This window comes from Musca domestica, unplaced genomic scaffold (genome assembly GCF_030504385.1).
Source record: "Musca domestica strain aabys unplaced genomic scaffold, Musca_domestica.polishedcontigs.V.1.1 1, whole genome shotgun sequence".
Taxonomy (NCBI): Eukaryota; Metazoa; Arthropoda; class Insecta; order Diptera; family Muscidae; genus Musca; species Musca domestica.
In genome coordinates, this window is record NW_026712114.1 from 6,006,633 (window position 1) to 6,031,147 (window position 24,515).

The window sequence follows — 24,515 nt, forward strand, 5'->3', positions numbered from 1 at the left end:
TTCGAACTGCTCCGTTATAATGGTACCTCCCTATATACGATATTTTGATGATTTTAGCTACATTATTCACCGTTTATTTCATGTTTCGAATTTGAATATGGTAATGGCTAATGGCAAACAATGCCTATGTAGGTCCACGTCGTCGTATAGACCCCAATATAACGGCAATATTTGGTATTTTTAAAATTTAACAGAATTTTGTTAAGGATTTTATTTTTTTAAAATTTCCAAATTCGTTCCAAATGGGGGAGGGTATTCAAAATTTGGCCCGGCTGAACTTACTGCTTTTTAACTTGTTTAAGACAATGTTTGGAAAATCATTTCCTAAGGGTACGAAAAATCCTGAAAGGTATAAAGGGTGATTTAGCTTTAATATGATTCAGATACGGACAGGGTTACGAAATGAACTACATGATAGTAGATCATTGTTGTTGATGGACCGATAAGAGGTATGAGATCGCTCTTTATTTAGAGGAATAGGATAAAATGTGATTTTCGAAATTTTTAACTTTTAGGGTATAACAGAAATTAAAAAACACAAAATGGTAGATTTTTAGTGGCCGTACCATATTTTATGCATGTATGCATATTTTACATTTTGTAGGGAGGGCTTTTTTCCGTGAGAAAAGTCTAGAAGGTACGAAAATTATTTCAAAGGTAATAAATGCTACAATATGGCTATTGATCTATTTATAAGAGTTTGAGATCTGATTTTAAGCAAGGGGTGGGTTACCTTTTTCGTAGTCAGGTGAGATGTGGTAGAATTTTGTGAAACTTCGAATTTTTAGGATACAACAAGTACAAGGCATAAAATTGTACAACATTTTAGTGAGGTGACAATATTATCAAAAATTCAAAAATTGTTTTTTTATACCCTACACCACAAGGTGGTCAGGGTATTATGTCTTTATGCACTTGTTTGTAACATGCAAAAGGAAACGAGATAGACCCATAGTTCCTTTTGATGATCTGCATAGAATCACATTCTGAGTCGATTTATGCATGTCCGTCCGACCGTCTGTCCATCTGTCCTTCCGTCCGTCTGTTCATGTATTTTTGTAAACAAAGTACAGGTCGCATTTATTGCCCGATCCAGATGAAATTTTGCACAGATCACTTGTTTGGCTCAAGGACGAACCCTATTGAAATTGGAGATAATCGGTCAACATTTAAATATAGCTCCCACATGTATCTTCGTCCGATTTGCCTTTTATTGTGCACCAAACGTGTAATATCAGCTCGAATTGTATGGAATTTTGCATATACATCCAAATTAGGCCTGAAAATAAGTATGCCAAATTTGATCGAAATCGGTTCATATATAGCTATAGCTCCCATATATATTGTTCATCCGATTTTTTATTTTTGTCCTCCGCAGCCGTAATATGCACTCCGTAACAACGATATTCAGGGAAAAATATCAAATACAACTCAGAAATATCTTTGCCAAATTTTATCGAGATCGGTTTGGATTTGGATATATCTCCCATAACTTCGTCCGATTTACCTTTTATTGTGCACCAAACGTCTATTATTTGTCTAAATGGGATGGAATTTGGCACTTACGACCGAATTGAGTCTAGAAGCTAGTATGTCAAATTTGGTGAAGATTGGTTCAGATATAGCTATAGCTCCCATATATACTGTTCATCCGATTTCTTGTATTTGTTACCCACAGCCGTAATATGCACTCCGTAACAACGATATTTGAGGAAATATAACAAATACAGCCCAGAAGTATCTTCGCCAAATATTATCGACATCGGTTCAGATTTGGATATAGCTTTCATATATAACTTCGTCCGATTTACCTTTTATTATGCACTAAACTTCTTATATTTGTCCAAATGGGAATGAATTTGGCACTTACGACCGAATTGAGTCTAGAAGCTAGTATGTCAAATTTGGTGAAGGTCGGTTCAGATATGGCTAAAGCTTCCATATATATTGTTCATCCGATTTGTTATATTTGTTACCCACAACCGTAATATGCACTCCGTAACAACGATATTCAGGAAAAAATATCAAATACAGCTCAGAAATATCTTTGCCAAATTTTATCGAGATCGGTTCAGATTTGGATATAGCTCCCATATATATTTTTATGCGATTTTAAATTATTTCTGCACCAAATGGACAACACAAGTCCGAATTTAATAGATACACATGCTTTGGCCTATTTAATCCTTTGATCCTTATCCAAATTTTAAAATTGCTAATCTATGGATGAAGATTTTGTATCATTTAGTACTTTTCGCACACATACAGGGTTGCCCATATTCGACAGACCCATCTGGCAACGCCATAACTTTTGACAGAGATGTCACATCGCTTAACGACAACGTGCTTTTAAAACATTAAAAAATGTGAGAAGTGCGCCTTCTAAGAACACCATTAAGCGTTTATACGAAAAATGTTCGACTGGTAAGGCTCTTTCTAATCCGAAGAGGCCATATAAAAGTCGACCAAGGCGATCGGCCGAGAATATCGCTGCCGTACGAACCAGTGTTGAGACATCCCAAAAACGCCTTTATCAGCAGTTGGGCATGGCTCGGTCCACTTTACAAGGGATTATGCGCATTGATTTGCATTTGTTCCCGTACAAAATTCAATTGACGCAAAGAATGTTGCCTGCGGTCAAGCCTCGTCGATTGGAATGGGCCCAAAGGTCCGTCGAATATGGGCAACCCTGTATATGAAACGAATATTGCCTTGACACCATGAGTGGGCCTCATGCCTTGGTCTTTTCATCAGAAGGCCAACACTTAATCAATCCACCCTTTATTAATGCTGATTTCTGTAAATGCTATTGGCGTATGAGTTATATTTCAGTAGATTTTTGTCGAATTACTCATACGACCTGTCGTTATCTTTTCACAAATCATTCCCAAATCACAACAATTTCAAATAATCCTTTTAATGTAACTGAAAGAATTTCTCTCAACAACAAAATAGCTTTCACATAAAAGCTCTTTCTCTTTTATCTTCCCACACACTCTCTCTCTCTCCCTCTCACTCTCGCAGAAGAGAATGCAATTTTTGCAACCATTTAGATTCGATATTTGGTCAGATGGATGCAGTTGTTAGAAAGTCGTTGCCTGTGTTGCACTGCAGACGGTCGGTGGCGGTGACGGTTAACTCGGTGGGTGTTGTTGGCACGCGTTATCCCAGTCTCAGTGTGTGCGTGTGTGCACGGGACGGGAGTGCATCGGGGCCCAGAGAAAATATTCGCAATTAAAGTGTTGATGCGAAAAACAATAACAGCAACAACAGCAGTAACAAGTGAATTAACACATATCGAGTGCAACACGTTTCGTCATAACACAAAAGCAAATTCTAATCAATTTAGAGAATTATTTTTAATTATTTATTTTTTAAAACAATAACAACAACAACTAGTCTAAGTGTAGTGTGAGTGTGTGTGCGTGCCTTATATTGGATACCTTATACCTCTTTATAAGCAAAGGAAAATCTCCCAAAAACAACTAAATAAAAATTCCTAGTTCCAGTAATCTCAATGAAATATGAAAGAAACCTACTGTGATTTCGTGGCTGGCTGTTTTGGAGGTAAGTTTCAAGGAAGAGGAGGAGTAAGGGGATCATCAGAAAATGTGATATTGCAAAGTATTTCTTAATGATGTAATTACATAAAAAAACTCATTATCTAAATGAATTTTGTTCCTCCATATCTTCCCTCCTCCTTTTTGGGCTTTACTGCATATTCGATATGATTCTTGTTTTGGGACTACCTCATTTCGAATATATTTGATTCGAAATTTATTTCGTTTTTTTTTTTTGTTAACCTTATCCGTAGTTGCAACAGTTGGCCAAGTTCATGTTTGGCGACCGTGATCTTTTATGTATTTTTATTCTGAAATGACGCTCTCGTCGGCATATCTCTTTCATTCAGTTGTTCTGGCGTCCACGTTTTGGCATGTTTACATATGGGCAGTTCCACGATTGGTGGCATCGTTAATTTGCTATAAGAGAGGGAGAGAGAGAGAGAGAGAGAGAGAGAGAGAGAGAGAGAGAGAGAGAGAGAGAGAGAGAAAGATTTAGTCATTGATTTGTAAATAGTGTTGGGGGAATAAGTTTAGGGTCATGGTTTGTGGAAAGGGATAGTCTAAATTCAAAGGGTATAGTATGGGTCTCATTTTGGACTTTCCAGCTTGGTGTCCTTATGGATCTTTCAAGTTATAAATTGTAGTTGTGGGTGTAATCTTAAAATGTAGTGTGAGGGTTACTCATAAGGTGGTAGAGCCTGAGTTCAAATGTTTGGGTAGTCGAAGACTAGGGGTACTAAAAATACCAAAAACGACCTAATAGTACTGCACTGCTATAGAGCGACCGTTAAAAGCTAGAACTTTAATTATTTGCAATGGAACCACTATTAGCCAAAAAAGGTGGAATTTTGGGAAACTCTCAGTTCTAGGGTACAATAAGTAAAAAAAATTAAATACCCTCCACCTTAGGGCAAAGGAAACATTAGAGCCCATTATAACCAACAAATACCAGTTTTTAGACATATCGGGTGGTACCGCTAAATGGGGCTATACAAAAACGTGAACCTATACATACAATGTTTTGCCAACGGAGCTAGAACCCATTAGGACACACAAATACCAATTTTTAGACAAATCCGTGAAAAAAATGTGGCAAAAATCATCAAAATACCGAATATTGGGAGGTACCGTTATATGGGGACTATACCAAAACGTGGACCGATATCATTTTCACTACCAACCATCCTAGACCAATACAATTTTTATACCCTACAACACTATGTGTTGGGGGTATTATAAGTTTGATTGGGCCAAAAATTATGTAACACCACGAAATATTGATTTCCCACATAGGAAAGTATATATGGATCTTCCTAGCTCGCCGAGTTGAGTCGATCTAGCTATGTATGTCCGTCCGTCCGTCTGTCCGTCTGTCCGTCTGTCCGTCTGTCCATGTTAATTTGTAATCACTCTACAGGTCGCAATTATGGCCCGATCTTCACGAAATTTAGAATGGAGGTGGGGCTAGGTTCAGAATAGAACCCTATTTCTTTTGGAGATGATCGCCAAATGTTTAGGGGTTGAAATGGACCAAATACTGAAAAAATGTCGGATTTTGCAGTAGCTATACAGGTCGCAATTATAGACCAATCGACGCGGAATTTCGCATGCAGCTAGAGTTTAGGGCGGGGAAGAAGCCTACCAATTTGGGTGGTCATCGAATAATATTTAGCGGGTAAAATAGGCCATATCTTTTTTGTTGAAAAAAAAATTTTTTTTCATAAAACCGCGAATATTTGAAATCCCGGCGAAATCACAAAGCCATGACAAGGTTACTTCTGATCTTTACATTCATGTTAACATCCAACAAATCGGATATATAGCAAAATATGTGCTATATATATGTCTATCAAAGAAGATATGCTTGAAAGATCTCTTATATGTCGAGAACTGCTGAACTGATTTCAACAGTTCTCATAAATTCAGAATGGCCTCTTGGCAGGAAAGAAAAAACGTCTAAAAAAATCGCATAAAAATATCTCTCTAATGATGAAAATATTGATTTTGTAAAATTTTCTCATATTTTCTTCAATTTTGTCATATTTTTGGCATATTTTCATTTTCAATAAACATTTGGTAATATTTCTACAGCTAACAAAACTAAGTAGTTAGGATATCAGGATATCATATACAGATCGCATTTATGGCCCGATCCTTACGAAATTTAACATGGGGATAAGATGAGGGTCAGAATAGATGTCTACTCTTTTTAGAGATGATCGCTATATATTTAGGGGTTGAAATGGACCAAAAAACTGCAAAATTGTCAGCAGGTCATAATTATCGCCCGATCCTTACGCATATTTGAATGGGGGTTACCGGACATTGCAAAAGCCAAGCAGTTTCGGATGGCCATCCAAAAATATTCAATGTGTGAAAAAGTTTTTTGTAGACAAAATACGAAAATGTTCATTCCAGTGACTTTTTGGAGAATTCACAAATGCAGGAAAGACGCACTTCTGACTATTTCGTTGAAGAATATAGTCAAATGTTTGTATCTCATATAGATGCGTTTCAGTCAAAAACCAATAATAAATGTTAATCTTTTGCCACTTCTGAGAGATTATAGGTCTTTGGGAAATATTGGTTCCAGATCTAGGAAGACCATTTACGTGCAACATCTACCAATAAATTGGAAATGAGCAAATTAGTTAAAGTTGCTATTATTCGAAAATTAGAGAACGAAACCTGATGGTTTTCTTTTAATATTTGTCACAATATTTTGTGGAATTCTTTCGAGTATCGCGCCTATATAAACTGTATCGTTTATTATAGTGTTGTAGGGTATTCAACGGTCGGCCCCGCTCGACTGTAGTCTTTGCTTACTTGTTTTTTGCTAAATTTTGACGCTCTACAACAAATAATGTGGGTTGTATCGTGATTTTAACAGACGGACAGACAGGCGGACATCGTTTAATCGATTTAGAATTTTATGCTGATTATATAAATAATAATTTTAGACATAACAAAGTATATATATTCTTGATCAGCGTAAAATTATAAGACGATTTAGCCGATTTGTCCGTCCGTCCGTATGTTGTAATCACGCTACAGTCAAAACGAATTAAGATAGGAAGCTACAACTTATGCACAAATCTGTCTTTTGTTTTCAGATAGGTCAAGTCCGAAGATAGGCTATATCGGTCCACGATATCGTATAGCGCCCATATAACGCCACCCCCCGGACATTCGGTATTTTGATGATTTTGCAACGGAATTGTCTGAAATTCTACACAAGTAGTTCTTCGTGACTTCTTTATCCCCTAAAAGAGAACTGTCTATATAGGTCCACGATATAACGGTACCCCCGATATTCGGTATTTTGATGATTTTAGGCACACTTTTCAACGGAATGGTCTGAAAATCCATACAAGGAGTTCCTTGTGAGTACTTTATCCCCTGTAAGAAAATCATTTATATGGGTCCACGATATCGTATAGCCCCCATATAACGGTACCCCCCAATATTCGGTATTTTCATGATTTTAGCCACATTTTTCAATGGAATTGTCTAAAATTCTACACAAGGAGGTTTTTGTGAGTACTTTACCTCCTGAAAGAAAACTGTGTACACGATGGGGGATATAATACCCCCATATACCGGTTCCCCCAATATTCGGTATTTTCATGATTTTAGCCACACTTTTCAATGGAATTGTCTGAAAATTCTCAAAAGAAGTTCCTTGTGAGTACATTACCCTCTGGAAGAGAATTATCTATATAGGTCCACGATATCACATATCCCCTATATAACGGTTTATCTCGATATTCGGTATTTTTATTATTTTTGCAACTTTATTCACCGAAATTGTTTTACATTTCATATAGAAAGTTCGGAACAGTTACTACAGCCTATGACACAAATTACTTATGCAGGGCCACGCCTTCGTATAGCCCCCATATAACCGTTTTCATTTGAGCGGTACTTTCCGATGGATTTTTTTTTAAATTTTTTCAAGTTTCTTCCAAAATATTCTACAAAATAATTTGGCATAAAATTCTTTCAAGGACGTCAAGACTCTAGAGGTTCGATGTAAGTTTTTTAGCTCAACTTTCCTAATCTGCAGGATTTTCCCCGTAATAATTGAAAATCATTACCTCTCACAAAATGCGAAATAATTCCCAATTTGTTCATACTTTGTGCCTTGAAAACATTAGATCTAAAGATCTGGTAATAAAGGTTATCTGGGTAAACCCTTCCCCACAAAGGGTATAACATAAATTAATGGTCATGCGCTGGAGGTAATATTTATTTACCAATAATCTCATGCCTTCTTACATTATTTTGGATCTTAAAAATGAAAATATTCTAAAAAATATATGGAAAATCCCATATTGTGCTCTACGCCAATTTGATTGTAATTATTCAAATATTAAACAGTTTCCTCAAACATATAATTTAAAAGAATCTATATATTTACAATAGCTAAAGTAATTCTACCAAATGTTATTATTTCTAAAGGTACAATAAATAATAAATGTTTTATCATTTGTGAAAATTTTTATATCATCCAAAATTTGTATAAATTTTCGACTTTTCTTCACATTACATTACTCTACAACATTCACTGACATTTGATATTTCGAATTCTCAAAGGCTATCCCGAAAGGATGTTTTGCGTCTGTGTTGAATTTGGAAGGCATGCTACATTGAATATAACTCATTGCGTGCACAATTCCTTTCTTGGTTTGTTATAACATTTGAAACACTTTTGAATTCTCTTCTTAATGGAAACTGTGTAATCAGATGTTTCTTGAACAAGTGGCACTTGTAAAGATGTATGAATGTTTGTCTCCTTGTAATGGCAACAATTACGTTGATGGGTAATGTGCCTTTCTCAAATATTTGCTCACATGGTCGTTGTGTTGACGAGATCTTTTTTTCGTTTAAATTTGGCAAAAAAAAAGTTCTAGCCTAAATTACAGAGGGGTGTGCCACACAATTTCTAGATTATTTAGAATAAGGTCTTATTAAAGAAAATGCTATAAATAAGTTTTCTCAAACATTTCATTACACCCCAATTTTAAAAGAAAATATCTGAAATATTTTAATAAATAAAATGTCACATGTAAACATGACATTTCTTAATTAGACAAAAATAGAGAAAATTATTTATTATTTTTTTTTTTTGTTTTATATCTACAAGAGATACTGGAGTAAACAGTGGCAGTCGGTCAGGAGGTGTGTCATAGTGTTATTAAAATAAAGGTTGTGAAATAAATTTACTATTTGATGAACTAACTGACTCAAAAAAATGGTTGAATTTTTGGAAATTCGTCCAGAAAAAAGTGCGAAAACTGGAAAAAAAATAAATAAAAAAAAAAAAATAAAAATAAAACATTCTAATATAAAAATTTTAATAGAAAGCCCACAATCAAAAAAGGTTTGTAGTTCGACAGCCAAAAATTTGATGAAATAAGTAAAATAGTATCAGTCGATTTTGCCGACAGATGTATACCCTCCGCCTATTGTCGATTATTTAAATATATTTTCACTTGTGTTATAATTATTCAAACTGTTGACCCTGAATGGGCTAATATTGTCCATTTCGTTTATGACATAAATATCCGATCTCTACCATCTTTATTTCAGATCTTGTGTTGATGAAAATATTCAGAAGTACCAATTGTGACAAAAAATTTCGCTTCATGGATATTTATTTAGGGTTGCCCATATTCGTGGGACCCATGTTTGTGGCTTGTCTTTATGGCTTGTCCACAGGCAATATTCTTTGCGTCAATTGAATTTTGTACGGGAACAAATGCAAATCAATGCGAATAATCCGTTGTAAAGTGGACCGAGCCATGCCCAACTGCTGAGAACGGCGTTGTTGGGATATTCTTGGGGACCTCTCAACACTGGCTCGTACGGCAGTGATATTCTCGGCCGATCGCCTTGGTTGATTTTTATATGGCCTCTTCGGATTAGAGAGAGCCTTACCAGTCGAAATTTTTTCGTATAAATGCTTAATGGTGTTCTTAGAAGGCCCACTTCTCACATTTTTTAATGTTTTAAAAGCACGTTGAGTTTTCACAATTGACTTCTTCTGTTGAATGTAAATTTCAACTATTTCGCGTGGCGTGTATTGGTTCATGGTAAAAATCTGCTTGGACTGACGCTTCAAACGCGGTATGTCATTAAGCGATGTGACATCTCTGTCAAAAGTTATGGCGTTGCTAGATGGGTCCGTCGAATATGAGCAACCCTGTATTTATGGATATTTTCATGGATATTTAAAATGTTGACCCTTTGTGGGGAAGGTACCAGAAGAAGTGGGCCGATATATCCTATCTTACCACCAGACCTTGGGTTAATAAAAATTTTGTATATGTAAAATTTGAAGACAATCGGGCTCTTGATTCACATTTTATAAGAGTTATAATTATTTAAAATTTTGACCCTTTGTGGTGTGGAACGATATTGTCTATTTTCACACCTAACATAGCACTGATGCAAATATTAGGATTTGCAAAGTTGGAGAAAATTGAATTATCGTTTTTCTTTCTGTGCAGAAAAAAATTTTTTGTTTTAGAAAATTTCGACCTTTTTTGGGGGAGGTACCTGAAGAAGTGGACCGACAAATTCCATTTTAACACCAGATTTTGGGTTAATAAAAATATTGGGATGTGTGAAATTTGAAGACAATCAGGCTCTTACATCACATTTTATAAGAGCTATAATTATTCAAAATTTTGACCCTTTGTGAGGAAAGCATTTGATAAAGTGGACCGATATTATCCATTTTTGCACCTGACCGAGAACTGAGACAAATTTTAGGATTTGCAAAGTTGGAGCAAAATCGGTTATTGCTTCTCTTTCTGTGTAGAAAAAATATTTTTTTTTTTTTGAAAATTTCGACCTATTGTGAGGGAGGTACCAGAAGGAGTGGACCGATGCATTCCATTTTAACACCAGTCTTTGGGTTAATAAAATTACTGCAATGTGTGAAATTTGAAGACAATCGGACTGTTACATCTCATTTTATTAGAGTTGTAATTTATCAAAATGTTGGCCCTATGTGGGGGAGGCACTTGATGGAGTGGATCGATATTGACCATTTTCGCACCTGATCTAGCACTGAAAATATTTTGCAGAAAATATATTTTTTTATTTTTTTTTTTTTGAAAATTTCGACCTTTTGTGGCGGATATACCAGCATGAGTGGACCGATATTGCCCATCTCCGAACTCGATCTAAGTTTGACAAAAATATTACGATGTACCAAGTTTGGACCAAATCGTATACTCCCTTCGAGAGTTATAGTGCGCACCTGCCAGACAGACAGACAGACGGACGGACATCGCTAGATCGACTCCAAATGTCCTGAAACGGATTTGGTCTCTTTGGACCTAGGGTCGGAAATCGTTATTTCGACTAGGCACGTTTTGACCGCATCAAATGAGGGTATAAAAAGTATAAAAATGTTCGATGTTAAATTTGGATTATATGGGGTACTGTTGCGTGAAGATTTCATCACATACAACAGCGGCCATAGCAAGACTGCAAGGATGTGCGACGATAACAGCACCAATCAACAACCATAGTGTTCGTTGGGAGCGTAATAAACAATTTAGTTTTCCGTGCTATGCCGTTTACTGCATCAGGCGAATAATTCTCATTGACTTGGTAAGGCCGGTCTCCCGGTTAACTAACCATTGTAGACGACCCGAAAAGCTAAACCAAAACATACCCTCAACGACCTGCCGAACCCGAGGAAATCTCTATATCCATCTACAAAGGTCTGGACATCAGTTACCGCACCTACATTCAATGAGCTGCCAAACTCGAAAGAATCTCAATCGTTTACGAAGACCTGGGAAGCTGCTCCCGAGTATCGCCACAGTAATATGGTAGCGTCTATACCACAAGTCCCCAATCCGCCTCAGATGACCTGCACCATCCCGAACTGCAACATCACTTCATCGTAATTCCCGACTACATTCAATCTGTCGACATCCGATGCCCACAAATTCCCTATTACCTTCAAATCGTCATCATCCCACATCACCCGAGCACAAAAATCGTAATTCCTGACAACAGTCTAACCTTCCACAACTCACGACCATAGATTCCCGATTAAATTCAAATCGTCGACATCTCACATCACTCATTGAGTCGTTCACCTTCTTGCCTACGAGATAAGTAAACGTTAAACTCCCATTTCAAAACGAGTAGGTTGTAATTTAGTATAAAAAAAAATTCGATGAGACATCCGATTCCGAGGAAAGGGGGGACACTAAACCCTGTAAAGACTTCTCTCTCGCTTGAACTTCAAGATAATCATGTAAGACTCTCTGAATAGTACTTCCCTTATTTAAAGATGACTTTTCTTCCAGAGGCCCTTTATATTTTTGATTTAAAATTGACCTCTAGGTACACCTCCGCTAATACTTCGCATTATTGCCTATCAATTGATGTCCTTTTCAATTAAAAAAACATATGTTCCCTTTTTAATTACAGGAGCTTGCGGTGTATTTGTGGCTCATCCCTTGGATACGATAAAGACATGGCAACAGGCATCAAACACATCCGTACCGACAGCAATACAACAAATCTATAAACGGAACAATGGGGTAAAGTATCCTGCCTTCTTCCACCTTTCAATTATGGAACTAATCTCCTTCTTTTCCTCTCGCAGATCAATGGCTTTTACCGCGGAATGTTTTTTCCATTTGTTACAACTGGCGGCATCAATTCCATTCTGTTTGGAGTCTATGGCAATCATCTGCGCCAGCTGAGGCGGGTGTGTCACAGCGACTATCAGCGCGAACAGTTGGAGTACAAAAATATGTTCATAGCCGGATCGATAGCGGGTTTTGTGCAGTCGTTTGTAGCCTGTCCCATAGAGTTGATCAAAATCCGATTGCAGACACATCATTGTGAGTGGTGGGGTGGGGAAAGCGGGTGGAATTTACAGGGGGAGGGGAGATAAAATAAAAATTAAAAAAAAATATTACTTATTTGTGGAAGGCCTCTGATGGGTGTTCTATCTATAAAAGATATCTACAGGAAACCTCAGGAGTCTAGAAATTTCTCTATTCCAGAATGTGTTGTAGAATATCCTCTAACTTTAGAGGACCTATAGAAGTTCTGATATCTATAGATGACATGTAGAAAAAGACCTTTAGTAGGTCTTCTGTCCTTAGAAGACCTGTGGAAGGTTTTTTTGACTTTAGAGGACTTGTAGGTGGTCTTCTGTTTATAGAAGACCTGTAAAAGGTCTTTTGTTTCTAGAAGACCTGTAAAAGATCTTTTATCTTTAGAATACCTGTAGAAGGTCTTCTAACTATAGAGGACGTGTATAAGTTATTCTATCCCTAGAAGACCTGTAGACGGTCTTCTGTCTCTAGGAGACCTGCAGAAGGTCTTCTATCTACAGAAGACCTGTAGAACGTCTTCTATCTTTAGAGGACGTGTATAAGTTCTTCTACCTCTAGAAGACCTGCAGAAGGCCTTCTTCTGTCTGTAGAAGATCTTTTGTTTTAAGAAGACCTGTAAAAGATGTTTTATCTTTAGAGTACCTGTAGAAGGTCTTCTAACTATAGAGGACGTATATAAGTTATTCTATCTATAAGACCTGTACAAGGTCTTCTGTCTCTAGAAAAGCTGCAGAAGACCTGTAAGGTCTTTTGTCTCTAGAAGACCTGTAGAAGGTCTTTTGTCTCTAGAAGACCTGTAGAAGATCTTTTATCTTTAGAGTACCTGTAGAAGATCTTCTAACTATAGAGGACGTGTATAAGTTATTCTATCCCTAGAAGACCTGTATAAGGTCTTCTGTCTCTAGAAAAGCTGTAGACGGTCTTCTGTCTCTAGAAGACCTGCAGAAGGTCTTCTATATACAGAAGACCTGTAGAACGTCTTCTATCTTTAGAGAATGTGTATAAGTTCTTCTACCTCTAGAAGATCTGCAGAAGGTCTTCTGTCTTTAGAAGACCTGTAGAAGGTCTTTTGTCTCTAGAAGACCTGTAGAAGGTCTTTTGTCTCTAGAAGACCTGTAGAAGGTCTTTTGTCTCTAGAAGACCTGTAGAATATCTTTTATCTTTAGAGTACCTGTAGAAGGTCTTCCAACTATGGAGGACATGTATAAGTTATTCTAACTCTAGAAGGTCTTCTGCCTCTAGAAAAGCTGCAGAAGGTCTTCTGTCTCTAGAAGACCTGCAGAAGGTCTTCTATCTACAGAAGACCTGTAGAAAGTCTTCTGTCTTTAGAAGACTTGTAGAAAGTCTTCTGTCATTAGAAGATCTGTTGAAGGTCTTCTATATCTAGAAGACCTGTAGAAAGTCTTCTGTCATTAGAAGATCTCTTGAAGGTCTTCTATCTTTAGAAGACCTGCAGAAAGTCTTCTATCTCTAGAAGACCTGTAGGAGGTATCCTATATTTTAGAAAATCTGTAGCACTTCTTCTTCTGTCTTTAGAAGACCTGTAGAAGGGCTTCTGTCTTTAGAAGACTTGTAGAAGGTCTTCTATCTCTAGAAGACCTGTAGAAAGTCTTCTGTCATTAGAAGATCTGTTGAAGGTCTTCTATCTTTAGACGACCTGCAGAAGGTTTCTGTCTCTAGAAGACACGTAGATGGTCTTCTGTCTTTAGAAGACATGTAGGGGGTCTTCTTGAAGGTCTTCTAAGGACCTGTAGAAGGTCATCTCTAGGTAAAACCCTAATGTTCTCCTTTACTTTGCCCCTTTTCAGATTACAACAAATACATCTATGGTCACAAAATGACACCGTTCTGGATGTTCAAAAGAATTATTAAGGCTGATGGATTCTCCGGACTATTTCGGGGTCTGGTGCCGATGATGTGTCGTGACGTGTTTCCCTATGGCATATATATGTTGGCCTATCGTTACACCACCACATATTTGGATCAAACGGAATTTGTACAGCAGCGGCGGAGACTACGTTCCGAAGATGATACTCAGGTGGATTTTGTGGTGACAACATTGGCGGGAGCGTGGGCAGGCATTCTCTCGTGGGTGTGTGTGATACCCTTCGATGTGGTGAAGACCATAATGCAGGCGGAGGAGAATCGGCAGTATCGTTCGATATGGCATTGTTTGAATAAGAATTTTAAGGTATTTCAAAACGACATTTCAAATTTCAAATCTAATCAAAGTTTTGAATTTTTTTTCAGCGTTACGGCTGGCGCAGCTTGTTCCGTGGCAGTTGGATGCTGGTGGTCAGAGCAATACCCTTTAATGCCGCCACCTTTTTGGGCTATGAATATGCTTTGGAATGGTGTCACAAATATTTTCAAGTTCAAATCAAATCAAGTCCAAAATATTATTAGCGGCATAGAAATGAAAGTAGTTTTGCCTGGTTTTTGTAAAATTCGAATTTAACGAATTCGAATATGAAATAGTAAATCACTCGAATTCGTTCGATTAGATTTTTACTAAAACACATGGTTTTTTTAATTGTTTTTTATTATTTTGTAAATTTTTTATTTTGAATTTTTGAAAATTTTGTAATTTTTTAATTTATAATTATTTTATTTTGTTTTTTTTTTAATTTATTTTATATTTATTTTTTGTATGTATTATTTACTTAATTTATACTTCATATTTTATTTATATTACATGTACATTTATTTATTTTATATATTTTTTTTAATTTTTAATAATCTTGTATTTTTTATAATTATTTTATTTTTTAGATTCATTTTTTTATTTATTTTATAAATTTATTTATTTTTTTTATTTAACATTTATTTTATTTATATTATATGTTTATTATAATATAATTTATTTTATAAATTTTTTATTTTGTATTTTTTAATAATTTTTTATAATTATTTTTATTTTAATTTTTGTTTGTTTGTTTTTAATTTGTAATTTTAATTTGTAATTTTTCAATTAAAAATGAGAAAATATTATTTTGAAAAAAAAATCGTATTTTATTAATGACACAAAAAAAAACGTCTTCCCATACCGGGAATCGAACCCGGGCCTTCTGGGTGAAAGCCAGATATCCTAGCCACTAGACCATATGGGATACAGGGTATGACGTTACCTAGTTGCCTTAAATTATAAAAGCTTACACGATTTTTGCCTTGGAGAATAAAAGCTATGTAGAATGTGTAGAGTGTAGCACAGACACGACTTTCCTTCCAATTGTATGCTGGGAAAAACACTTGGTAAAAGCACGATGTAGATGGCGTTGCGGAATATCTGTTGGCGGCAAATAATGATATGATAATCACAGGCAAAATCTAACAAATCGTTATGAAATTATAGCTAAAAATACAAGACACTTATGTCGGCGTTTTTTAAGGTTACATCGCAAAGTAGTCTAAATAGAGGAGGCAAGTTTCCCCGTCTTCCACATTTTATTGAAATTTTCATAGCAAGATTCAATTTCGGAATTTGCACTTGTAATTCGAACGCAATTTCTATATCTAATATCCATTCTGGATATATTGTTTGTTCTGAGACTTATATTAAAATCTGATGTTGAATATTTCCTCCGTTGATACTATTTGCTTAAAATGAAGTTTTATGCGACTTTCATGCATCAATTCGAAAAAAGCCAGAGGAAAAATTGATCAAAAAATTAGGAAATATTTTCGCGATTTTTTTGGCAACATTAATTCAAATATTTTTTTTGGTATACAATGGAAATAGAGATTTCTTTTATTGGGTGACTTATAGTGAAATTTGATGAAGAATATTTTAGTCTTTAACACTTTTCCAAAATAATAAAATTTTAAGGCAGATTTTGCCTCAGATTAGGGTCGTATAGAATTAACACTCAAAAAATGAAAATCTATAACATCCAGATGTAATACACAAATTTCGAATATAATTATCTTAATAACTATTATACCTAAATATAAAGTTTATTCTGAGACTTATATTGAAATCTGGTGTTGAATATATCCTCCTTTGATACTATATATTAAAAATTAAGTTTTATGCGACTTTCATGCATAAACTCGAAAAAAAACCGGAAGAAAAATTGCTCAAAAATTTGGAAATTTGGAACTAATCTCCTTCTTTTCCTCTCGCAGATCAATGGCTTTTACCGCGGAATGTTTTTTCCATTTGTTACAACTGGCGGCATCAATTCCATTCTGTTTGGAGTCTATGGCAATCATCTGCGCCAGCTGAGGCGGGTGTGTCACAGCGACTATCAGCGCGAACAGTTGGAGTACAAAAATATGTTCATAGCCGGATCGATAGCGGGTTTTGTGCAGTCGTTTGTAGCCTGTCCCATAGAGTTGATCAAAATCCGATTGCAGACACATCATTGTGAGTGGTGGGGTGGGGAAAGCGGGTGGAATTTACAGGGGGAGGGGAGATAAAATAAAAATTAAAAAAAAATATTACTTATTTGTGGAAGGCCTCTGATGGGTGTTCTATCTATAAAAGATATCTACAGGAAACCTCAGGAGTCTAGAAATTTCTCTATTCCAGAATGTGTTGTAGAATATCCTCTAACTTTAGAGGACCTATAGAAGTTCTGATATCTATAGATGACATGTAGAAAAAGACCTTTAGTAGGTCTTCTGTCCTTAGAAGACCTGTGGAAGGTTTTTTTGACTTTAGAGGACTTGTAGGTGGTCTTCTGTTTATAGAAGACCTGTAAAAGGTCTTTTGTTTCTAGAAGACCTGTAAAAGATCTTTTATCTTTAGAATACCTGTAGAAGGTCTTCTAACTATAGAGGACGTGTATAAGTTATTCTATCCCTAGAAGACCTGTAGACGGTCTTCTGTCTCTAGGAGACCTGCAGAAGGTCTTCTATCTACAGAAGACCTGTAGAACGTCTTCTATCTTTAGAGGACGTGTATAAGTTCTTCTACCTCTAGAAGACCTGCAGAAGGCCTTCTTCTGTCTGTAGAAGATCTTTTGTTTTAAGAAGACCTGTAAAAGATGTTTTATCTTTAGAGTACCTGTAGAAGGTCTTCTAACTATAGAGGACGTATATAAGTTATTCTATCTATAAGACCTGTACAAGGTCTTCTGTCTCTAGAAAAGCTGCAGAAGACCTGTAAGGTCTTTTGTCTCTAGAAGACCTGTAGAAGGTCTTTTGTCTCTAGAAGACCTGTAGAAGATCTTTTATCTTTAGAGTACCTGTAGAAGATCTTCTAACTATAGAGGACGTGTATAAGTTATTCTATCCCTAGAAGACCTGTATAAGGTCTTCTGTCTCTAGAAAAGCTGTAGACGGTCTTCTGTCTCTAGAAGACCTGCAGAAGGTCTTCTATATACAGAAGACCTGTAGAACGTCTTCTATCTTTAGAGAATGTGTATAAGTTCTTCTACCTCTAGAAGATCTGCAGAAGGTCTTCTGTCTTTAGAAGACCTGTAGAAGGTCTTTTGTCTCTAGAAGACCTGTAGAAGGTCTTTTGTCTCTAGAAGACCTGTAGAAGGTCTTTTGTCTCTAGAAGACCTGTAGAATATCTTTTATCTTTAGAGTACCTGTAGAAGGTCTTCCAACTATGGAGGACATGTATAAGTTATTCTAACTCTAGAAGGTCTTCTGCCTCTAGAAAAGCTGCAGAAGGTCTTCTGTCTCTAGAAGACCTGCAGAAGGTCTTCTATCTACAGAAGACCTGTAGAAAGTCTTCTGTCTTTAGAAGACTTGTAGAAAGTCTTCTGTCATTAGAAGATCTGTTGAAGGTCTTCTATATCTAGAAGACCTGTAGAAAGTCTTCTGTCATTAGAAGATCTCTTGAAGGTCTTCTATCTTTAGAAGACCTGCAGAAAGTCTTCTATCTCTAGAAGACCTGTAGGAGGTATCCTATATTTTAGAAAATCTGTAGCACTTCTTCTTCTGTCTTTAGAAGACCTGTAGAAGGGCTTCTGTCTTTAGAAGACTTGTAGAAGGTCTTCTATCTCTAGAAGACCTGTAGAAAGTCTTCTGTCATTAGAAGATCTGTTGAAGGTCTTCTATCTTTAGACGACCTGCAGAAGGTTTCTGTCTCTAGAAGACACGTAGATGGTCTTCTGTCTTTAGAAGACATGTAGGGGGTCTTCTTGAAGGTCTTCTAAGGACCTGTAGAAGGTCATCTCTAGGTAAAACCCTAATGTTCTCCTTTACTTTGCCCCTTTTCAGATTACAACAAATACATCTATGGTCACAAAATGACACCGTTCTGGATGTTCAAAAGAATTATTAAGGCTGATGGATTCTCCGGACTATTTCGGGGTCTGGTGCCGATGATGTGTCGTGACGTGTTTCCCTATGGCATATATATGTTGGCCTATCGTTACACCACCACATATTTGGATCAAACGGAATTTGTACAGCAGCGGCGGAGACTACGTTCCGAAGATGATACTCAGGTGGATTTTGTGGTGACAACATTGGCGGGAGCGTGGGCAGGCATTCTCTCGTGGGTGTGTGTGATACCCTTCGATGTGGTGAAGACCATAATGCAGGCGGAGGAGAATCGGCAGTATCGTTCGATATGGCATTGTTTGAATAAGAATTTTAAGGTATTTCAAAACGACATTTCAAATTTCAAATCTAATCAAAGTTTTGAATTTTTTTTCAGCGTTACGGCTGGCGCAGCTTGTTCCGTGGCAGTTGGATGCTGGTGGTCAGAGCAATACCCTTTAATGCCGCCACCTTTTTGGGCTATGAATATGCTTTGGAATGGTGTCACAAATATTTTCAAGTTCAAATCAAATCAAGTCCAAAATATTATTAGCGGCATAGAAATGAAAGTAGTTTTGCCTGGTTTTTGTAAAATTCGAATTTAACGAATTCGAATATGAAATAGTAAATCACTCGAATTCGTTCGATTAGATTTTTACTAAAACACATGGTTTTTTTAATTGTTTTTTATTATTTTGTAAATTTTTTATTTTGAATTTTTGAAAATTTTGTAATTTTTTAATTTATAATTATTTTATTTTGTTTTTTTTTTAATTTATTTTATATTTATTTTTTGTATGTATTATTTACTTAATTTATACTTCATATTTTATTTATATTACATGTACATTTATTTATTTTATATATTTTTTTTAATTTTTAATAATCTTGTATTTTTTATAATTATTTTATTTTTTAGATTCATTTTTTTATTTATTTTATAAATTTATTTATTTTTTTTATTTAACATTTATTTTATTTATATTATATGTTTATTATAATATAATTTATTTTATAAATTTTTTATTTTGTATTTTTTAATAATTTTTTATAATTATTTTTATTTTAATTTTTGTTTGTTTGTTTTTAATTTGTAATTTTAATTTGTAATTTTTCAATTAAAAATGAGAAAATATTATTTTGAAAAAAAAATCGTATTTTATTAATGACACAAAAAAAAACGTCTTCCCATACCGGGAATCGAACCCGGGCCTTCTGGGTGAAAGCCAGATATCCTAGCCACTAGACCATATGGGATACAGGGTATGACGTTACCTAGTTGCCTTAAATTATAAAAGCTTACACGATTTTTGCCTTGGAGAATAAAAGCTATGTAGAATGTGTAGAGTGTAGCACAGACACGACTTTCCTTCCAATTGTATGCTGGGAAAAACACTTGGTAAAAGCACGATGTAGATGGCGTTGCGGAATATCTGTTGGCGGCAAATAATGATATGATAATCACAGGCAAAATCTAACAAATCGTTATGAAATTATAGCTAAAAATACAAGACACTTATGTCGGCGTTTTTTAAGGTTACATCGCAAAGTAGTCTAAATAGAGGAGGCAAGTTTCCCCGTCTTCCACATTTTATTGAAATTTTCATAGCAAGATTCAATTTCGGAATTTGCACTTGTAATTCGAACGCAATTTCTATATCTAATATCCATTCTGGATATATTGTTTGTTCTGAGACTTATATTAAAATCTGATGTTGAATATTTCCTCCGTTGATACTATTTGCTTAAAATGAAGTTTTATGCGACTTTCATGCATCAATTCGAAAAAAGCCAGAGGAAAAATTGATCAAAAAATTAGGAAATATTTTCGCGATTTTTTTGGCAACATTAATTCAAATATTTTTTTTGGTATACAATGGAAATAGAGATTTCTTTTATTGGGTGACTTATAGTGAAATTTGATGAAGAATATTTTCGTCTTTAACACTTTTCCAAAATAATAAAATTTTAAGGCAGATTTTGCCTCAGATTAGGGTCGTATAGAATTAACACTCAAAAAATGAAAATCTATAACATCCAGATGTAATACACAAATTTCGAATATAATTATCTTAATAACTATTATACCTAAATATAAAGTTTATTCTGAGACTTATATTGAAATCTGGTGTTGAATATATCCTCCTTTGATACTATATATTAAAAATTAAGTTTTATGCGACTTTCATGCATAAACTCGAAAAAAAACCGGAAGAAAAATTGCTCAAAAAATTTGGAAATATTTTCGCGATTTTTTTTTGGCAACACTGATTTAATAATTTTTTATTGGCATGTAATAGAAAAACAGAATTCTTTCCTGTGGTGACTTATAGTGAAATTTGATGAGGAATTTTTTTGTCTTTGACGCTTTTCTCAAATAATGAAGTTTTAAGAAAGATTTTGACTCGGATTAGGGTCGTATAGAATTAATACTCAACAATGAAAATATATAACATCCATTAGAAATGTATAAATTTCGAATATAAATACATGAATAACTATTATACCTACGTATAAAGTTTATTCTGAGACTTATATTGAAATTTGATGTTGAATATTTTCTTCTTTGACAGTATCTATTTATAATGAAGTTTTATGCGACTTTCATGCATAAACTCGAAAAAAGCCGAAGGAAAAGTTGCTAAAAAAATTTGATATATTTTCGCGATTTCTTTGGCAACATTGATTCAAATATTTTTTTGGTATACAATGGAAATAGAGATTTCTTTTATTTGGTGACTTATTTCGAAATGTAATAGAGAGGATTTTTGTCATTGGCGCTTTTCTTAAATAATGACGTTTTAAGGAAGATTTTAGCTCGGATTGAAAACACGGTAAAAAAAACAATTTTAAACTGTATCTTTATAATACTCACTTGTAATTCGAAAGCAATTTCCATATCCAATATCCATTCTGGATATATTGTTTGTTCTAAGACTTATATTGAAATCTGGTGTTGAATATTTTCTCCTTTAATACTATGTTTTTAAAATCAAGTTTTATGCGACTTTCTTGCATAAACTCGAAAAAAGTCGGAGAAAAAAATTGCTCAAAAAAATTTTGGAAATATTTTCGCATTTTTTTTTGGCAACATTGATTTAAATATTTTTTTTGGTATACAATGGAAATAGAGATTTCTGTTATTTGATGACTTATTTCGAAATTTGATAGAGAATATTTTTGTCTTTGGCGCTTTTCTCAAATAATAAAGTTTTAAGGAAGATTTTGGCTCGGATTAAAAACGTAGTAAAAAACCCGTTTTAAACGGTTTATTATATAATACGCACTTATAATTCGAATGCAATTTTCATTAAAACTTTTATATCTGGATATATTGTTTGTTCTGAGACTTATATTGAAATCTAGTGTTGAATATTTCCTCCATTGATACTATTTGCTTAAAATGAAGTTTTATGCGACTTTCATGCATAAACTCGAAAAAAGTCGGTGGAAAAATTACTCAAAAATATTTGGAAATATTTTCGCGATTTCTTTGGCAACATTGATTTAAATATTTTTTTGGTATACAAGGGAAATAGAGATTTCTTTTATTTGATGACTTACTATGAAATTTGATAGAGAATATTTTTGTCTTTGCCACTTTTCTCAAATAATGACGTTTAAAGGAACATTTTATCTCGGATTGAAAACATAGTAAAAAACAATTTTAAGCGGTTACTATAAAATACGCACTGTAATTCGAACGCAATTTTCTCTAAAACTGTTACATCTGGATATATTGTTTGTTCTGAGGCTTATATTGAAATCTGGTATTTCCTCCGTTGATATGGACCCTCCGTTGGTATAGCTCCCATATAAGGGTACCTACCTATTTTTGGTATTCTGGTGATTTAAGCGACATTATTCACCGGAAATGTTTCAAATTTGGTATTTTAGGTTCGCAATGGATGCTACAGCCTATGACAGAAAATTGTCTGTGCAGGTTATCATCTTCGTATAGCCCCCATATAATGGTACCTACCTATTTTCGGTGATTTCTGGTGATTTAAGCGACATTATTCACCCGAATTGTTTAAAATTTGGTATTTGAAGTTCGTAATAGATACTACACCCTATGACAGAAAATTGTCTATGCAGGTCCACGTCTTCGTATAGCCCCAATATAACGTTACCTCCCGATATTCGGTATTTTGATGATTTTAGCGACATTATTCACCGGAATTGTTTCTAATTTGGTATTTGAAGTTCGTAATAGATACTACACCCTATGACAGAAAATTGTCTATGCAGGTCCACGTCTTCGTATAGCCCCAATATAACGGTACCTCCCGATATTCGGTATTTTTATGATTTTAGCGACATTATTCACCGGAATTGTTTAAAATTTGGTATTTGAAGTTCGTAATAGATACTACACTCTATGACAGAAAATTGTCTATGCAGGTCCACGTCTTCGTATAGCCCCAATATAACGGTACCTCCCGATATTCGGTATTTTTATGATTTTAGCGACATTATTCACCGGAATTGTTTCAAATTTGGTATTTGAAGTTCGTAATAGATACTACACCCTATGACAGAAAATTGTCTATGCAGGTTCACGTCTTCGTATAGCCCTCATATAACGGTACCTCTCGATATTTGGTATTTTGATGATTTTAGCGACATTATTCACCGGAATTGTTTCAAATTTGATATTTGAAGTTCGTAATGGATACTACAGCCTATGAATTGTCTATGCAGGTCCACGTCTTCATATAGTCCCCATATAAGGGTACCTCCTGATATTCGGCATTTGTATGATTTTAGCGACATTATTTACCGGAATTGTTTCGAATTTCGTATTTGAAGTTCGTAATGGATACTACAGCCTATGACAAAACATTGTCTATGCAGGACCACGTCTTCGTATAGCCCCCATATAACAGTAACTCCCGATATTCGGTATTTTGATGATTTTAGCGACATTATTCACTGGAAATGTTTCAAATTTGGTCTTTAAGGTTCGTAATGGATACTACAGCCTAAGACAGAAAATTATCTGTGCAGTTCCACGTCTTCGTATAGCCCCCATATAACGGTACCCCCGCGGTATTCGGTATTTTGATGATTTTAGCGACATTATTCACCGGAAATGTTTCAAATTTGTTATATGTAGTTCGTAATGGATACTACAGCCTACGGCTACATTCGGTTTTTTTTACTATTTTAACAGAATTTTAACGGATTTCATTGTTTTTGAAAATTGCCAAATTCGTTCCAAATGGCTTTTTTACTTGTTTTTGAATAACTTCAATTTTTGTTGCCCACTGTAAGTAATGTATGTACATAACAACCAATGTAATTACACACAAAGTAAAATTCTGCATCACTTTTCAATATTTTCTTTTTTTTTTCAATTGAATTTATTATTTCTAATTTCATTAAAAACTGTTACTGAATAATTCAATAAAATAACAAAACAAGTAATTTAATAATTTACCTTTGAAAACTTTGAACCCTCTACCACGAACTTCTTTATCCTGGTTCAATATCTTTCACGGTAAGGACATAAAATAATGGAATGGAAGGTGGTGACCTTTGTGTGTGTGTGTGGTTGTGTCAACGGCTTTTGAACTTGAAATGGGAAAGATTTGTTCTGTTTACAATGTTTGGTTTTCTTTTGTTTGTGTTGTTGCTGCTGTTTTTCTTTGATTCGATATTTTTTTTGGCGTTTTCGAAGGAAAAATCCGTGTTTTTTTCTCAATGAACGAAAACAAGTTAAAAAGTTGTAAGTTCGGCCGGGCCGAATTATGAATACCCTACACCATTTGGTACAAATTTGGCAATTTTTAAAAAATTAAAATCCATTAAAAATTCTATTAAAATCTTAAAAATACCGAATGTAGCCGTA

At 34.9% G+C, this 24,515-nt stretch overlaps 2 protein-coding genes and 2 non-coding genes across 5 annotated transcripts; 2 read left to right on the forward strand and 2 right to left on the reverse strand.

Annotated features, from left to right (window-relative positions):
• Positions 1 to 3,066: 3,066 nt before the first annotated feature.
• Positions 3,067 to 14,981, forward strand: LOC101896354 (solute carrier family 25 member 45). 2 transcript variants are annotated; one of them, XM_059118281.1, is made up of 6 exons: positions 3,067 to 3,411; positions 3,504 to 3,567; positions 12,024 to 12,136; positions 12,202 to 12,442; positions 14,251 to 14,633; positions 14,693 to 14,981. In XM_059118281.1, the coding sequence occupies exons 2-6, from the start codon at positions 3,525 to 3,527 to the stop codon at positions 14,846 to 14,848; spliced, it is 936 nt and encodes a 311-aa protein (XP_058974264.1). In that variant the 5' UTR covers positions 3,067 to 3,411; positions 3,504 to 3,524; the 3' UTR covers positions 14,849 to 14,981. The 2 variants fall into 2 exon arrangements, with proteins under 2 accessions (XP_058974264.1, XP_058974260.1); XM_059118277.1 differs by having other exon boundaries at positions 3,067 to 3,567.
• A 499-nt stretch (positions 14,982 to 15,480) lies between these two features.
• TRNAE-UUC (transfer RNA glutamic acid (anticodon UUC)) lies at positions 15,481 to 15,552 on the reverse strand. The gene has a single exon. It is a non-coding gene; the product is annotated as a tRNA-Glu (tRNA).
• LOC131803128 (solute carrier family 25 member 45-like) lies at positions 15,547 to 19,347 on the forward strand. Its single transcript, XM_059124184.1, has 4 exons — positions 15,547 to 15,558; positions 16,568 to 16,808; positions 18,617 to 18,999; positions 19,059 to 19,347. Exons 1-4 carry the CDS (start codon positions 15,547 to 15,549, stop codon positions 19,212 to 19,214), a joined length of 792 nt encoding a protein of 263 aa, XP_058980167.1. The 3' UTR covers positions 19,215 to 19,347.
• Positions 19,348 to 19,846: 499 nt separating this feature from the next.
• On the reverse strand, positions 19,847 to 19,918 carry TRNAE-UUC (transfer RNA glutamic acid (anticodon UUC)). Its single transcript has one exon. It is a non-coding gene; the product is annotated as a tRNA-Glu (tRNA).
• Positions 19,919 to 24,515: the final 4,597 nt, after the last annotated feature.

Coding starts and splice junctions, on each gene's coding strand:
- LOC101896354 (XM_059118277.1), top strand. CDS start 3,525: ATGAAAGAAACCTACTGTGATTTCGTGGCTGGCTGTTTTGGAG. Junction 3,568..12,023: donor CGTGGCTGGCTGTTTTGGAG/GTAAGTTTCAAG, acceptor TTTTAATTACAG/GAGCTTGCGGTGTATTTGTG. Junction 12,443..14,250: donor CCGATTGCAGACACATCATT/GTGAGTGGTGGG, acceptor GCCCCTTTTCAG/ATTACAACAAATACATCTAT.
- LOC131803128 (XM_059124184.1), top strand. Junction 16,809..18,616: donor CCGATTGCAGACACATCATT/GTGAGTGGTGGG, acceptor GCCCCTTTTCAG/ATTACAACAAATACATCTAT. Junction 19,000..19,058: donor GTTTGAATAAGAATTTTAAG/GTATTTCAAAAC, acceptor ATTTTTTTTCAG/CGTTACGGCTGGCGCAGCTT.